Genomic DNA, 17,957 nt, shown 5'->3' with positions numbered 1-17,957 from the left:
GACTGCTGAGAGCCAAATTTAACTGATCAGTTGTACTACCAATACAAGGGAGAAGCAGCAGCAGCAATCTGTGCTTCATAAAGGAATCTATAACAAGGGCAAAAGATTTCATTTCATAAAATCAAAGCAGCATGTTCTTGGGAATAAGACTTCTTACAGTTTGCAAGGAATAGAATAGCCAGAAATATGCATAGAAGAAATAATATAAATTCCATCATGAAAATGTGACTTCAGTGTAGAAGATTGCAGGTCAGCTATTCTTCTCTTGTAGAGGAGCTAGTTAGTTAAGCTACCTACACATTCTAGAAAATAAACAGAATTAGACATTAATAAAGGAATGAATGAAATAAATAGTAAATATGGTAAATAAAGGAAAGCTGAGTGGACCCACTTTTTGTAGTGAAGGTCTATTGAATTGAGGCTGGAGTTACGATTTCTTACCAGGTGCTGGGGTCCAAACTTTCTGGCTTGACACCAAGTGAATGGTGGTAGCATCAGCTCTCCGTCAATACCTACCAATTTTAACTCTCCTGAAAATGTCTCTTAATGTTTGTTTGTTTGTTTGTTTGTTTGTTTTAAATTAGCAACAATGTAAAATTTAAGTATCTGGAAGTATCACTTGACCCATAAAGGCTTATAAACCCAGGGTAGATGCATACAAAAACATTGTTGCTTGAAAAAGACAATGGAGTCTTGTGTGTTGACTGTTTTCCTTACCAATGACAGCAATTTTATTGCAAGAAAATTTAGAACAACGCTGGATTTAGTGCATTTGTCCTGAATGTGTGAGAAAGTTGACTCTTCATTTGGCATTTGTTTTTTGGGTTTGGTTTTCTTTTTGTAGTACTAGTTTTTGTTTTATTTTAATGAATGTTCAGCTTCCCCTGATGATTCACTCTTTAGTCAATTATTTCATTGTTCTGGTGAAGGATTATGGTCAGAGTGACTCCCGTAGTTGCCTTGATAAGGGCATGTGGTTTTGAGTGCTTTCTTGCATTTTTGCTTGACTTTGACCAGAGGTTGCAGAGCTTTGCTGAGCAGAAGCATGTGCTGTGAATGCCAGCTTGTCACTAACCTGCATGGGATGGAACCTCAGTCTGTAAGAGGTGGTAGAAAGTGGCGTTTCCCTCTGAAATTTAGCGTTAATGAGGAGTCACAAACACCCCACGAATTAATAACACTCTAGATAGTTTCAAGTAAAAGAAATACTCTGTAGCTGTGAGCATTTCCACATGTTTCCTTTTGCCAAATAACTTTTCACCATAAATGTTTTCGTGGTCCTTGTTTTCTACAGCTGCGAGATTAATTCAGAGCGCAGGAAGTGCATGCTAAAGAAATTGAGAGGTGAGAAAAATGCAATTGTTTTAATATCATGAAAAGGATTATACTTGTTTTTGTGCAGGACAAAGGTAAAGTAAACGATAGCTGCATTTTGGGTTAGTATTGTAATAGTTGTAGTTGGAAAGAACATTTTCTTCAATGAATTAAACTGATAATGTATTTGGTCTTAGCCAAAAGCAGACAATCTTCTTTCGGAAAAATTAGTCATTCTGCAGGGCAAGAGAGTTAAAGAAGAAAGTAATTCTGAAAGAAGGGCTTAACTTCTTCAGTCACCGCATGAACATAGTGTTGTGTTGAAAAAAATATCGCTAGTACCCAACTTGCATGGAATAGAAACAGGGAAATGGTCATCTTTTAGTGTCCCATTAAAACATTGTTTTGCTGTATGCTCTGGCAGGATAGTGTTACTTCTAATATTCGAAGGAGTATGTACATTGTGGTCTAAAATAATGATCACAGTTCTGGTTATTCCAATACATTGTGGAAGTACAGCTCATATTAGCCCACTAAGGCTCTGAACAATAGGCGTCTCCTGCTAAAATACAGATTTGCCTTTTTGCACCGGAAGTAATAGTCATTTAGCAGTATTCTGCTCCTTAAATGCATAATGTCTTACAGAGCTCGAGTATTATGCTTGTATCTAGTAGTAGTTCACACACCAACCTCCCAAGAAGAGCAAGCACAAGGGACATTGTTTCAGAAGTGACTTCAGTTATTCAAAAATGAGAGAAGAAAAAAGAAATGTTTTTTTTCTTGTCTGTCATATTTTTTATTTTTCTGCCACCTCATTATTGAAACTAACAGATGTGTGAGATTGGATTTCCTCCCTGAACTAGGAGGACTTGAATATTAGACTGTTTATACTGTCCCAATGATGAGAGAAGAGTATGAGCTATGGCATTAATACAGACAGGTAAATCTGGAGAAAAAGAGTTCAGTAGGTATTTCCCAGTGTTTTGAGAATAGCCAAGAAACTTTGCTTGCAACCCAGATGAAATACCGATTTACTTATCAAATAGCTTTTTCTTGGTCAGTATGACTTCACAAAATGCAAATTTAGGAAGTAGCTTGTTTTTCTACTTCATAGCAGTTTGGAAATCCCTATAAGAGAAGGTCTGTGACAACAGGAGACAAGGTTGTGTGAACTGAGTGGAGCAGAACCAAATTTGGCCTAAGCAACTGATTGAAGTCAATGCTAGTAGTTACCCAGTGAAGCTGTGTATCTTCAGATCTTTGAAGTCAAGGACTAAGTAAACAGGAGGAAAATGGACATTGTGTAGCAGTAAGTTGGCCCAAACATATTCTCGTTTGAGTATTACAGCAGTCAGCAGAGCAGTAGCGTGCAAAGCCAGGTCCTTATATTTGAAGTCACATCAGGTACAAAGCTTTATTTCATACTTGTTACGGCAGTCTCTTGATACAGCCATACAGGTATGGCTACCCTGCCATCAGTAATGCACACCTACAGCTGCAGTATTGTATTTTGAACAAACCTATATTTGAGGGGTTTTATGCAATTCTTTTGTCAGACACTTTGCATGGTAATTGTTTCTTCTGGTGTGTGGCACCGTTGCTTCCTGATAATGGGATTTGCTCCTTTTATGTTTAGGGTTGGAATTGCTCTCTCAAAAAAGATCTGGTGTTTGAGGGAATCAGTTGCTGGTCTGACCTCTTGTATTTTCTGTTAAAAACACATCCTTATTAATGTTGTTGCTTTAAGAGGAAATGCATTGTATACTTCTTTTACTATACATGCTGCATTTAAATGGATGTACATTTATATTTTAAAACAAAATTTCATAAGGTCACATAAACACTGTTTCATATTTAGATTATGTGTATGTCCAGGATTATGGTATTCCATATTCTTTGAAACCAGATAATCTGGAAAGTGCTGTGAAAGAAGTAATGACATAGTTCCCATCAGAATTAATGAACTCTGTAGCTAGATCCTCTGAACTTCCTGAAAATCTTGTCCTTGCAATATAAAAAGCTGACTCAGATGTTTATTTTAGATCTGTATATATAACTTTTAATTAAAAACTGAAATCTGTGAGATTATTTTTCTCATCTGGAACTGTAGCTGGGGGTGTTTTCAGGCAGTCTATATTCTGATTGCATGATTTGCATTTGTATGGTTTGTTCAGCTGAGGCTAATTCAAATAGTGGAGGCCTCTATCCGGCAAGTGCAAGAAGTAAGGTGGTAGAAATCTATGGATGGAGGTACTGAATTCACATATATTTAATTCCCATAACAAATTTAACCTAATCAAATGCCAGTGAAATCCTATTTGGCTGATTGGTAAGATATTAAACATTTATTTAGCTCCCCTTGGAATGTGTGGTCTGTAGTTAATAAAAATGTATCTGATAAGTTTATATTGGAAACCTAAAAGGATGTCATATTTGAGATTACTGATAGACTACAGACTAGAAGAGGGCCATAAAATGCTAATTCGGTATAATAGATTTTTTTCCATTTTTTTCACCTGATATTCTCTTTGCAAGCTATTTTTTGATGGTGACCTTTTCTTCTTACCTCTGTTTCTGAACAGCAGTACTCTGTTACCTCCCAGAACAACTTACTGCATGTGGTATGGCTGTCTCTCCCCTCCTCTGACTTTGTTTTTTGGGTTTTTCCCTCCTCAGCCAACCATTGGGAAAACAAATCTCATTACAGTGGGAGAGTCTGTTTAGTTTGCTTGAGGAACATGGTGCAGGAGTTAGCCCATATCTGCCTGGGTGCTACCCCTAACGCTATCCAGAGACCTCTAAATTGTGTGCACTTCTTATGTGCCTAATAGTAGCAAGGTTGTGCAAAGAAACATAATTAAGGCTCTTCATCAGTGTGACTTCTTTGTGTTCATTTTCATAATTGTCATTAAGTGACAGCAGGTTTTTTTTCTGAAACTAGATGGTCTTTAAGGTCCCTTCCAACCCAAACCATTCTATGATTCATGTTGACTTAGGATCAGCATATGAATTTAATCACCTATTCAAGATCATGTTTAGGTATATGTTTTCAGCAAGAGGAAATTAATGTGGTCAACTCCTTCTTGCACTGGCTTCCCTAACTAATTGTCATATCAGCTTTTACCAGGACTTAAATAACTATGGAGAGCTTTCTCTTAAAAGCACTTTCCTCAAACGTTAATCATTTTTCACCAAGAATTAGATTTGTGTAAGATTTTAGTTATGGAATTTAGATTCTATAATTTTAAAAAGTCATCTTACGTGGCTTGAGCTAGAATTGGGAAACCTGCATGTTATTTGCTTTCCTTAATCCTATACCCATACACTAGCCTGTGAGTAATAGCTCAAGCCCATTAAAGACATGGGTGCAAAAGTTGAGGTTAAAGCTCAGTAGGTCTTCACTGCTGGTTCTTTTTGCTCATGGCTCTGAATATAGACCATTAAGCCCAAATGCTGAACTTCATAGAATTTGTTGGAAGCTGATTATGCTGGCTCCTTCCACTCAGGGTCCATGCAGGTATCCATGTGGATACTGCCAGTTGCTTATTAAGAGCCCAGGAGTTTGAGAAATAGCATTTTTATTTTCCTTCAACATCTGTTTCTGGGAAATACAGGCAGAGTGCTATAGATCCAAAGGTAATGAACAAATGCATTTGTCTGTGTCGAGCAAATGTTTGTTTTCTGCCAATAAGACAAATTGTTGTGCTGAAGGAAGGAGAATTGTTTTTGTCATAGAGTAATGCTTCTGATTCTTAATAAAACACCAAGTGGGGGTGGGCTTGTGCATAAAGCAGGTCTGTAATGGCACAGAATGAGGAAACTGTGATAACAAATGTTACCCTCTGGTGAAAATGGAAAATATATATTACAAGCCAACATGAACGTCCAGTTTTTGTGGTTAGGTTTTTAGATTCTAGGCATTCATATACTGAAGCTCGGCATGCTAATGCTGCTAACCATAAAATCTGATAAATTGTTGGGTGCTTGGAAGGTAATTGGATTGCAGTCTGTTAGGGCAATACTGCTCTAATATTCTACAGTAAGAAGAGCAAACAAGGATACTTATCCATCAAGCCCCTGTAAATACCGAGGGCTTCTTTGAGCTTTATATAACTGTCGCTGTATCCATATAATACCAGTGCCTTTGTTTTAACTTTACTGGGGTTGGGATTTGTGCTGCTGAGAGAAATACTTACTGTAAAGGAAAAATGATCCTAAGAGTTGAATTAAATCAGAAAAAAAAAAAAAAGCACATTAAATCACGAAGGACCAGCTACAAACTACTTCTAACGGCAAATTGCTGACTCTGGATAAATATTGTATAGCAAAAAACTAGTGGAGGCCTCTTCAACAAGATTAGTGAGAAAGATGTAACACTGAGTAATTCTAATCACAAATTCTATGTTATGGATGGACAATATTATGGTCCAATCTATGCAAATAAAAGCTATTCCCAGAATAAAACAACATTGAATTTTATGCTTCTGTTTTCTACAGAGCTGAGCGTGTTTGAACTTCTCTTCAAAAGCCCTTTCTCATTTTGCCTTGTTTCACCTTTCCTAAATTTAATTTGGAGCATTGTGTGTAAAGCCAGGCTGTGCCTGCTTCTTGTGCAGGGTGTTCCTTTCTCATTGAAAGGGCTCTCTTCTTCAGGTGCATTGAATTGGATGGAGCAATATGAGGATGTGTTGTTCCCTCTCTGGCTATCCCTGCTCTCTCACTGACCTAACTTGTGACCTTATAAATTATTAAACTTCCCCAGGCCTTTGTGTTTTATGTCTGTAAAACTGAGGATAAGAGAATTTCCCTATTGGTATAAGTAACATTGATCTAAGGATATGAGCTGAAAATCCTGACCCATACGCCAATGAAGCACTTTCCTTGCAAGTAGTCCTTCTGATGGCATTATCTGTGGAATAAGCATTGCTCCCAGATACTGAGGGTGCATTAACAGGGGGTAATGACAGCACATTTGCTCTTCCATTTGCTGCAGAGGATGCTTAGGGGCGGTGCTGACCTTGGAGGGTGGCAGGTGAAGAGCTGGTTGTTTCTTTCATGTGTCTGGGAGTGAATGCTGTTTTATTCCTCTCCTGTTTTGTTGCTCTCCTCGTGACCTGATTGAGCATCGTCTGGTACATGGGATGAGAGCACATTTCCCTGTTGATCTTGCAAAAATTCTGCAAAATATTCATTAGATCACCATCCGCTTTCTACTATGACTCTGCTATGTTGCTTTGACCAGGAATTGAAAGTTTTCATTTGGCACCCCACTGCTGTGATACCCACTTACTGTTCTGAAAAACTCAGCTAGGGTAGGAGCATGGAGGGAAGTGTTTTCTCTGCCAGTGTAGGCTTTACAGTACTAGGTAGAGTCTGTTTCCTGAGACTCTGTTGGTTCTGGTATCTCTTATATATACAAAGGCCAGGTTTATGTACATGGTTTTTATTTTGTTTTGAGACACTGCAAATAATTTTGTGATACAAAAAGTAATTTTGTGGAGCTATTTTTAAAAACTTTGTGCTGAAGATATTTTTGTAGCCTTAACATCTTGAAGGGCTTGCTGCCACATGGTTTAGGGTTTTTTTTTCTTCCTCCTTCACCAGAGAATATTGATGACTGTTGTCCTGAAGGTCTTTTCTGTTGTGATGTTTTCCTTCCTCTCTCTCTTTCACTCTACCTCTTCAAATCGTGTCATTAATTTGTTCTAGCTTTCAGGGGATGGTGGGAGAAAACTAACTCCTATTACAAGGACTGAGCGTGGGTTGATCTTTGCAGACACTAGCTTTTCAAGTGTTGGCAGAGCAGAACACAGTATAGTGTCCTCGTGTGTTGCACAGAAAACAGTTTTTTTCCCAAGATACTACTTTTTTTTTCCTCACTACAAAGAAGGAAAGTTGGCAACCAAACATTGTCAAATGTGACATTGATGGTCCACTTGAGGTTTTCTTTGCTATACCTGTATGGCTAATGGTTTCTGGTTTTATCTTTGGTGAAGCAGGCTCTTTATGAAAATACGTAATTGCAGTTTTTTTGTTAATGCCAATCTGGTAGTATAAACTCATCAATTTGCATGCAGTGATCGAAGGAAGAAGATAGATGAAAGCCTATTATAATCGTGTTAGATAACCAGATATGAATATGAATGAGATCATGCCTCTTTTGGAAATACAGAGCTGTGTTGTTCAATACACTTAGTATAACAAACATTCATAAGAAAAACCATTATGTTGAGCCTAGTAGATGTTTTCTTAGGACGATAAGTTACTTAGTGAGCTGTCTAAATGATTCTGACTTTAATTTGAGTAAGTAATGAAGTCTGCAAGTTCTTTAAATGTCTTTCTTATAAACAGAAACAGAACCACATGACTATAAAACAATGTATGTAACTTAACCCTGAGTTTGTGTCTTGAGCAATGCTTTAGTGGGCAGCTATGAATAAAAACTTCTGGAGTTTCTTCTTTTATTTTGTACTACTTCTTCCTCCTTGTTCTCCAAAAAGTAAGGAAGAAAATTGCTCAATCTTCCACAATTAAAATAAAATAAAAATGCATGGAACAAAACTGGTATTTCAAACATTTCATACTGCTGTGGCAATATATAGTGTTCCTCAGAAACATGTGCGCTTGGAAGCAAAGCTCGTTCAAGCTCAAAGATTGTGTAATCAAAGACATTTGACTTTTATATGTGACTTTGTTCTTAAATCTCAGGGAAAACGAGAGCCTTCTGGTTAATAGTTGAGCCCTTCAGGAGCAATGTAGTAGTTTTTCTCGAAGCACCTGAGAATTTCATGCATATAGCTCTTGGAGCTCCCTCATATTTATCAGTTGGCTAAGGAAACCCAGTCTTTGACTCCTCAGCTATAGAAGCTCATCTACTTGTTCTTGCTTTGCTTTTGTGTATCCACTATGGCTTGTAATTATTCCTTCCTCACTTGGCTTCTTCATTCAGCCACTGGTAACTTTTCATTGTGTCAAACTGCTTCCCTGGAGAAATAGTTGGGATATACTTCTATATACACTGGGGTATGCAGCCTCTTTACCATCTTATCCTGTGAACCTGGACAAATGAGCGTCCACGAGTCAGCTCAGACACGTGCAGGTTTACATGGTGCACTTGTCCCTTTTTCAGTAAGTCTTTGCAAGTACCTGGTGTCTGTGGAAAACGGTAAGCTCTTGGAAGCATGTGCTAACTAGTGGAATGGTAAGCAGCTAAACACTTCCTAAACAAAGCAGAACCCATTTGCGATTTGCAGTCTGCATTCTGCAGTGTAACTCAAGAGGGTGTTTTGCAGTAGGTTTTGCAGCATTGCTGCTTTGCTGAAGCACAGCCTCTTGGAGCTCAGTGCAAAGACATCCCTAGTTCAGTGAATGTAAAGAACAAGTTGTCAAGTGATGGATAATATTCCCTACACAGTGTTAGTTTCTCCTTTAAAAGGTGTCTACTTCATTATTGTTAATTGTCATACATGTATGAGTTTGCAGATGTTGCTTCTGAAGCTGATGATGGAGTGTTGCATATCTGCTCCTAATCCCTGATGACATTTGAAGATGGAGATATAATTTTTTGATACATGGAATGTAAATTCACTTGAAACATTAATAGTATTTTACTATCAGACTATAATGTTAAACCAATTAAGTATATACATGATAAATGAGAAAATAAGTGCAGCATATCCAAACTGTTGCAGATAGAAGATTTTTGACTTGACAGTGTTTAATGTACTATGAATATAAATTTTGTTCTTAATATCCATCGAGAGTGGGAAACCACACAGAATAATCTCTGGACTGAGTTTATATGTCGTGAAGAGCATTTAGTTATCTGAAGGAAAAATATAATAATATAATGGGCAGTCCTGTGAACTTGAATCTTTTGGAGGGGGGCCTGTGTCTTACCTTAAAACTTCCTTGACAGAGACAAATTTCTAAGGAGTCCACAAACAGCCAGTGTTTCTTAAACCTTCTGATTGCGCCAATGAATTCAGTAGGAGATCAGTTGAAAACAGCTTAAAAAACTTCTTCACATAGTGTGTTGTGCGGTTCTGGAGCTTACTGCCCTGAGAGGTTAGGTAGATAGACACTATTGAGAGACTTGGATAGACAAATTCACAGGGAACAAGTTTGGTGCCTGAACTGATCCCTGGAAATGGTTTCCCAAAAGTGCCATCAAGTCATGACCAGTGATGTAGGAAAATATGTGTATTTCTAACAGAAGACATACCACCTGGTGTTCCTCCTTTTGATAAATTTGTTTTATGTGAACACAACTGCTTTTAATGTTAGTTACATACACATACAAACTGTGTTTTATGTTCCCTGTGTTCATACTTTAAATTCATAAGTACGTGGAGATCATTGTTAAGAATTGAATTTCCTGCTTCACTGTGCTGGGTTTTATTTTGTTGTTATTTGATGGGAAAATGTTCATATCTTGTTGAATGCGTTGTTCGATAGCAAGTGTTCTAGTACTAAAAAAGGGCCTGCACAAGTCTAAAAAGGACATTTTTGACACAATTAAAAGATCCAGTGGTAATGCTTGTACAAAAGTAAATATGAATATATAATAATTAGTGTGCTTTCAAATTTTTTTTCTGTAACATGAAGGGGGATGGTAGTGAACTTAAAAGAGCTTTGTAGAGGCAGTGTGGAGTGGATGTGGGACCGCTCCTGTGGGGTCTTGGTGGGACAGTGCTGCAAGGCTCTTTGTTAGTGATGGGAAGCTGCAAGACAAGACATGAAGGGTATGGCAGGGTTACTGGCTGATGGATGTTTCTGCCTTTATGAATGGAAATATGATGCTGGATCTCTTTTGCCCTCACCTATTGGAAGATAAAACATTGATCTGGCTGCCTGGGAAATCTTCCAGTTTTGAGATTACCTGAAAAGTATAAGATCCTTAAACTATTCCATGCCATTCCAGTGAAATACTAATTGGATTAACTGTACATAACATTGTGGTCTTTCAGTAGGAATTCTGGGATCTGACCATGATAAATTAAATCTCAATGTTAACTCTTACTTTTGAGCATTTTGTCTTCCTCCTACCTGCAGATTTTAAGCTTCTCCTTTGGAACTACTTTAATTGCTTGGCAAGGTTGGGTCTGAGGGCTTTTTAGCTTTCCATCTTTTTTTTCCTGGATACGTTTCTGCATCTGTTGTCAAGTATAAAAAGAGTAGGCTGCTGCATGAAGAGTGCCTGGAATATCCATTGAATATTGATTTTTCAAGTCAAGATTTCTCAAGTTCAGAATTTTGCAAGTCATGGGATTGCAGGGCTCTGCACTTCCTATTCTGTCCTCATCACTAGTTTGCTCTGCTTTTCTGACTTGTGACAAATTCATGGGCATATAGCTACTTGGAGAAAGCTCTCTAACATTCTTGGTTTCTCTGTAATGGCCTCTGTATTTACCTGATCACACATGTCCGCATAACAACAACAACAACAAAAATATCTTGTTTCTTCCTGCTTTAGTGAAAGAGCAAAAGTTAAATCCATTTAAAAATCTTTCAGTCTTGTTCAACTTCAGTTTTTTGCAGTTGGAGCAAATGGGGGCGGGCGATAATTGGTAGAGCTGTACAGTTATATAACTAAAAGCTTTTCTGCTGGAAGTTAGGAGAGCAGATTGCTTGGCCATCAATATGCGACACGTGTTCTTAATCTTCCCACAGTGTCCATGCAGAGGAGTACAGTCAAGCAGTGTGTATTGGTTTGGTAGATTAATGTGTTCAAATAAAAATGCTATCAAAAAATTTCCTTTGGGGTACTTTTATTTTAGAGAAAGAGGGGTGGTGTTATACCACTTGAGGATTTAAATAGTATTTATTTTGCATAATTAATGGCAGATATTATTCTTAGATAGAAATGATAACTGTTGATGGCTTTCAACATTAAGGTTGTCATCTAAAACTCTTGGGGGGGAAATCAACTAGGGAAAAGAGATTATACAACGTAACACAGCAGTGATAAGAGTACTATATGCTATTTTATGGGGAAAATACCTTGTTACTATGATAGGAGAATGCTCAGCTAGCCAGCACTAGTGAATTGTGTCACCAATTTCATATAAATATTCATGAAAGCAGTGACTGGGACATCAGAGTTTTTTTCTGTACCTGAGGGGGGGTTGTTTCGTTTTGGTTTGGGTGGGAATTTTTTTGTTTGTTTTTAGACAGAATGACGATGTTATAGTGATCCTATTGTTAGTGTATGCATTCAGAGAAAAGTGATGTAAGTAAAAAATATAATGTGACACTAGGCTGAGATGAAAGACAATAATGTATGAACACTGTTTGCACTGCGAGTTTGTTGGATTTGGTGTTACAAGCTGTTCTATATAGTCCTTTTGTATCCTCGTGGAGATGTGACTTCAGCTTCTCCATGGCATGCGATAAATGTGAGGTTTGTTTATCTGTGATAGAACAAGACCTCTGAATCAACTTCCAGATAAAAGCTCAAATGAGAGCACTGCTTGAATACAAAAGCTTGAACCATTACATCAGAGAGAGCATCTGAAGTCTTCTGAATTTAGTGTTAGCAATAAATAAGAAGCTGTGCTGCTGTTGCAAGATAAGGTCTACTTTGGACCATTAGTTTATTCAGTTTCTTCATAATCACCTTTCCAGTTTGCAAATCACATTTTTTTGGGGTTACTGAAGGTAGAACCAGTCTAAACTGACCTCAGTAACAGTCAAGGCCATTAACATTTTCTTTGTCTGGGTTTGGCCCTAAACTGGGGGCTTCTCGCCCTCCCTTAGGTAGAGGAAACAAAGCCAGGCAAAGGGAAGCAGGTTTTGGCACAGCACTGTTAGTTGAACTTCCATAGAGGCCTCCAAAAGTAAAGCATTGCCTGCCTTCCTGCAGGTGCTTAAAATCACCCACCACAGAGTTTACAATTTCACAACATAGCCAAGCCAATCTCTTAGCTCTAAGGTACAAAAAGAGGCATCCTTACTTATTAGCCCCGACTTCACATCACTTGTGCTCTGTCATGTTTCTTGGGAGCTGCTCTTTTTAGAGAAGCCGCTTGTTAGATTTACTTCATTGCAATGAAGTGAAACAAATCATAATTATATGAGGTTAAATAAAGTGGTAGAGGTTAAAGCATGAAAAATCAGTGTCCTCTCATGAAAGACATACTTTGGGAAAGCAAGCAGGCCATTTTTCTATACAGAAAGCAGAAGTCAGGAACTTGTCAGTTTAACCAGTGGCATACACAGGACAGGCATGCTTTGCATTTTGTAGAAAGCCTGTTGGTGTTTGTCTGGGTTTAAGACTAGGAGAAACAGAGGAGTGATATCAAAAGAAAGATTAACATTGCTTGAACATGTTCTCTTTTTCAGGACGACTTTGGTTTGTCTTACTACTATTGTCAGTATTGTATGCTCTGCTGGGCAGTAGGAGGAATGGACAGATACTTATGAAAATAATTATAGATCAGATTTGCCTGATGGCTCCTATTAATTAGTTGGTAGCCTTTTGCACACACGTATATGGATACATGTCATAGAAAAGCAACTTCTGCTGAGCAGTTGCCAGCTCCCACTGGTCGCTTAACTAGAGGATGATGTACAAAGTTGTTGTAACCCATTTCTTATAGGACAGTGACTTCAGAGCGCATGTGCCTAAGATGATCTTCACACGGTGAACCTGAATATTGTTCTTTTTCTCTTCTAGTTTGTGGAGACATCCATGGTCAGTTCTTTGACTTGATGAAACTGTTTGAAGTGGGAGGTTCTCCTGCCAACACACGGTATCTCTTCCTGGGGGACTACGTGGACAGAGGGTACTTCAGCATTGAAGTAAGTTTCTTATTTCTGTTTTTGGCTGTGAAACTGCTTGCAGCCTATTGTGTATATTTAGCATTGTAATTTAACCAGTTCAGGAATACTGAAACGCTTCGCAGATACAACTTGTGAGCAAAAGAAATCCATGTTAATGTCACTGTTGGTGTTTTCATAGAGGTTGCTTGGTATCCAGCCAAGCCCCACTACATCTGTGCCGGAAAGCTGACAGAGAACAGACCTTGGTGCTAACTAGTGGCCATCCAAATATAGCACCGAAGGCAGTCTGCTCTGCAGCTTGCACAAGCTAAATAGGATGAATAGACATGAGGTATTAGAAAAGAGACATAACAGAAAAACTAAATTAACAACTCATAGTTTAGTTTGACTTTTAGGTTTATTTGATCTCAGTCTTTTGGATGCAAAGTTTCATGAAAGTGGAAGGACTAGATAGGGGGTAATTGAGTCAAAAAGCCAGCAGATATCATGCTGTGCTGGAGAAAATGAATGAGTTCTGTTTAGATATGGCATGCAGGAGTGCGTGATCTCTGGCTTTTGATGCAGCACTTGAATCCGCAGAGAAGTGATGCACATGTTCCCTGTTGAAGGTGCTGAGACATGGTGCAGACTCCAGTATCAGGTTGTAGTATGTGAAGGTCAAATGATAGCATCTTTAGCTGGCTTGCAAAGGAAACGGCATCCTATCCAACTGCCCACATTTGACTAGAAGCAAGTCAAATACCAAGAACAAATCCTTTGTTCCAGTGCTCAAAAAACAAATGGGATTTTTTCTTCCGTGTTGCTGCTTGATTATGCAAACTGACAGATCAGGTGCACAATTATCAACTAAAATCTAATCTGGATTTGTTCATCCAGGTCTTAGTTGATCTAGTCACTGAACGGTCAGTCAGAAACCCTTGCAGCAGCTTTTGAACTACAACTGGACTCCTTTCTTTGAAACATTCAGACTTTAACCCCCTCTGAATCAAGAGAGAATACCCATTCTCTGTTAGAAGCAATACAGGTCCTGTATTATGTGGCTGTGTGTCTGTGACTAGATAAGATGGCAGCATGCAAGAACACATATTGCTGTTTCATTCTACATACAGCATCTTAGTACACTGTTGCCATATTGATATAAAAATATGTAATCCCAAGCAGCCGAGTTACTTATATGATTGTAAAATGGATCATCTTGCCAGTTTTATATTTATAGTATGAAGAGAAGTTTCTTTAAAATAAAATTCTGTAAAACTACTTTTGTTTTATTAGTTCACTTTAAAACTTAATTTAAAATGTTAACAGAATCTTTGGGAGGTGGCACATTTTACAAACAGAAATAAGCTGTTCCAAGTGCAAATGCTCTAAAAACTTAAGAATTGCAAGGTTCTTTCACCCACCTGCCAAAAATCAATATAATTAGGATTTAGTCTCATACTAAAGTCAACACTTTGATCGTGATTTTTTTTGAGCCACATGTGCCTGCTTCCGTCCTTCTCTAATCCACAGTGAGCTGTGAGCTAAATCATCACTGTGTGGTTTACCATGATGGATCACTTGGGGAGGATTGGGAGTGTGGGTAGTGGCTTCACAGGCTTAAACTATTGTGCAACTCAATCCTGAACTACCATTTTTCAGTTGTGATAACCTGGTTCGTATCTCCTGTAGACTTCAACCAAGCCGAGTTGTATCTGGAAGAGGAGAGTTTTGTCTTCATTTCTATATATGTTTTTAATATAAGAAATAGAAAAGTGGGTTTCCTTCAGCTTTCAAGTGCTTGTCTGACAGTTTGCCAAAATTTACTCCAGGGCTAATACCTATTAAAGAGAATAGCAAGCTGTATAACACAAAGCAAAATAGCTTACGGGTGGGGAATAAGCCCCTTAAAATTACTCATTTAGCAATCTGCACATACATATTTAGCAAATTATATTCTGAATTTAGTTTTTCCATTCTGAAACACTGCTTTTTCACTAGAAGCAGTACTGACTTCTGCCAGTGCCAAGGAAATATCTGAGATGTCATTTATACTATTCCTTTTTGTATGTAAGGTTCTCACATTACTACTTTCTTGGTCACATAACTGATTCTCCCCACCTGCCACCTTGATTAAAGAATGCCTTTGAAGGGAAAGTCAGGTTTCTCTTTTGTATGTGTATTTGGATGTAGAGCTATGCATTCAGGCATGAACTCAGAACAATAAATAGTGACATGGAAAGGAAAATGGTGAAGAATGCAACTTGGCATTTGGGGGGGGGGGGGGGGGGGGGGGATGCTTTTGGAAGGGGCCCTGAGCATGTTTAGCAGGCACCAGCTCTTGCCAGTACTTTGTGCGGGAGAAGTCATGGTGGTAAACAGTCCTAGCCTGATCTCAATGCATATTCCTACTGCGCCAGTCGCACTGTGATCTTTATTCCATTGATCTGTTGGTTCCCATTTCTGCTATGTAGGCATGAGACTATTGCAGTTCTGGGGCCTTTCCAGAAGAATTAAGTAACTGGTCCAAGGTACTAATCACAAGTAATGTAAGCTTTAAAAAAAATCCCTTCAATTGCTGTGATATCTAGCGTAAAAGTGACACCATTGAGCCTAGACCTAGCTGAGTTCTGGTAGTGGGCGAGATAATCCTTGTCTGTGGGCTGCAAAGCATTTGGGATTCTTCTGGATGAAAGGTACTATATAATGTGAGCTATTATCATTAAGAACAGAGGAAGAAATTACATAAGGTAGGTGGAAGGCATTTGATAACGCAGAGGGTAAAAGAGAAAAGTATTTGTATAAGGCATTCAGCAGAAATAACAGTCCTTGCCCCACAGAGCTTTTGATCTAGGGGCTCAATCCTTCACGTGTGTGCTCCCGTTTTTACCAGAGTTAGCTCCGCTGTTTGAACAGGGGATGGTTTGTGTCTTTAAAATTATTTCTAAACAAGGCGTCACAGGATGAGAGACTAATAAAGGAATTACAACAGGTAAATCAAAAAATGTCAAAATTGTAGGTAGGATGAGACGAAGTTTCTTGGCACAGACAAAATCTTTATCCTGTAGATGCACTCTTCTCCATTTGATTTCTTGGCAGAGCCTGAGCATTTCTTCACTTAGAATAACAAATTTCTGCAAGTTGCAGTATCTGATATGGTGCACTTGTTTCCTCGGCTCCATAACTAATAACATTTCCCTGTTGTGCTTGTGCACTGTTCGAGGGGTTTGACTCCAGAGTAGAAAACCCCTCAATTCTCACTTTCAAACAAGTTTATGGTCATGGGGAAAAGAAACCCAAATGATCAAAACAGAGGGCTATTTTTAAATTGAAATAATAGTTAGACCATAAGTGGTTCTGCAGAAATGGTCTGTAAGGATGAATGACTAATCTCTACTTGAATCTGAAAACTCTTTTGAAAGGCAGACATAAATGCCATGCAGTGTAGGGGCAAGTATACATACAGACTGCTTTTCATCACAGTCTTGGAAAAATTACAATCAGAGTAAATACCAACTATAATGCATTAATAATATTATGTAAATGAACTGTTGGAATTATTTTCCTGCTCTATCCCACATAAAACATACAGGCTTAAATGTCAGTTGAATATCATAAGGTACAAACTGATCATTTTTGACAGAGCAGATAGTTAAGATATAGAGCATTTCATCAACATTCAAAATGAACAAAACCAGAGTTGTGTTTTAAGGTTCAAAACATTCATACATCTTCATTTCCTGAACACAGAGGCTAAAATTCTAGAAGGAGGAACTGGAAGAACAAAGTGAGGTGTTTGGAGTGAGTCTGGAATTTGACCATCGGACCTTGCATTGATTAAAAAAGCATCTGGCACTTGAGATGCTTCTGAACTCGGTGAACTGTTTGAAATTATTAACTGGTCTCTTCCAAGAAAAGAATTGCATATAAATAAATTAGTGTTATTAAACTGTGCGTGAAGTGAATGTTGGTGAAGCGATGTGTTTGTCGTCTAGAAAGTGCACGGAGTCTTGAGAGGACTTTAGTGGAAGAATAAACGCCTTTCAGTTTACTCCATTGCTCTACTGTGTTAATGTTTCCCAATGAACAGCTTGATTTAAAATAGTTTTGACTGGTCAGGAATAGTTTACCAGTGAAATCAATTGGTTTTCTCACTTCTTTCAGAGCAAAGAAAATCCTAATACCTTAATTATCCTAAATTTCCTTCCCTTTTTCTTCTGTGTAACAGTAGCAAATATGTTTCTCTGTAGCAGGAATTTGCATCCTGTAAGATCTCATTTTTGCTGGGCAGTGCTCCTCAGAGCCGTGAATATTCAGTAATTCAGCAAATTCAGATTATTTTTGTATATATTAGATTCCCAGACTGGAACAGCTGTTTGTGTCAGGGCCATCCTCACAGCTTGTCTGGTCCTGTGCCAGTCCCCAACATACCAAAAACCCTTTTGGCTGCAGGGAAAGAACATGGGACGGTACTCTGGAGGTTGCTCGTACCATTTTCCCTGCACTGCTTCCATCTCTCTGTGGGACACATCTCCACAGAAAACAGCTGGGGCCAAGACACAAGGTCCAATGAGAAGAGCTAGGAGCCAGCACTTGGATACCTGTTTAGAAAGTACTAGGTATAAGAATTAGAGGAACATTTAAGAAAAAGAATTGTCTAGTCACTTTTTGATGGAAAAAGAGGTCCTTCCTTTTTGGACATTTTGAGGTCCTTCCAAGGGCTGAAATGGGAGTAGTATAAGGCAAGTAGCAACATTTTGCAGGTGGTCACTTTTAATAAAATCATCTGGGAATCTAGCTATAAGAGGATCTTGCAATAATTGAAGTCTAGAGGTGCTGAAGTACCATGCAAGTGTCAAAACAAGATCCCAAAGCAGCTTGGG

The 17,957-nt window shown here is 38.4% G+C and overlaps 1 protein-coding gene across 2 annotated transcripts in view; it reads left to right on the top strand.

The window, feature by feature from the left end:
* Positions 1–17,957, top strand: part of PPP3CA (protein phosphatase 3 catalytic subunit alpha) — a 203,573-nt gene that overhangs the window by 131,473 nt on the left and 54,143 nt on the right. For both annotated transcript variants that reach the window (XM_074823175.1, XM_074823176.1), the window contains exon 3: positions 12,992–13,116. In XM_074823175.1, the coding sequence (XP_074679276.1) occupies positions 12,992–13,116 (125 nt within the window). The remainder of the gene's footprint in view (positions 1–12,991; positions 13,117–17,957) is intronic.

This window comes from Strix aluco, chromosome 4 (assembly GCF_031877795.1).
Source record: "Strix aluco isolate bStrAlu1 chromosome 4, bStrAlu1.hap1, whole genome shotgun sequence".
NCBI classification, from domain to species: domain Eukaryota; kingdom Metazoa; phylum Chordata; class Aves; order Strigiformes; family Strigidae; genus Strix; species Strix aluco.
The sequence above is the reverse complement of the archived record's forward strand: the minus strand, read 5'-3'. Positions and strand labels throughout refer to the sequence as shown.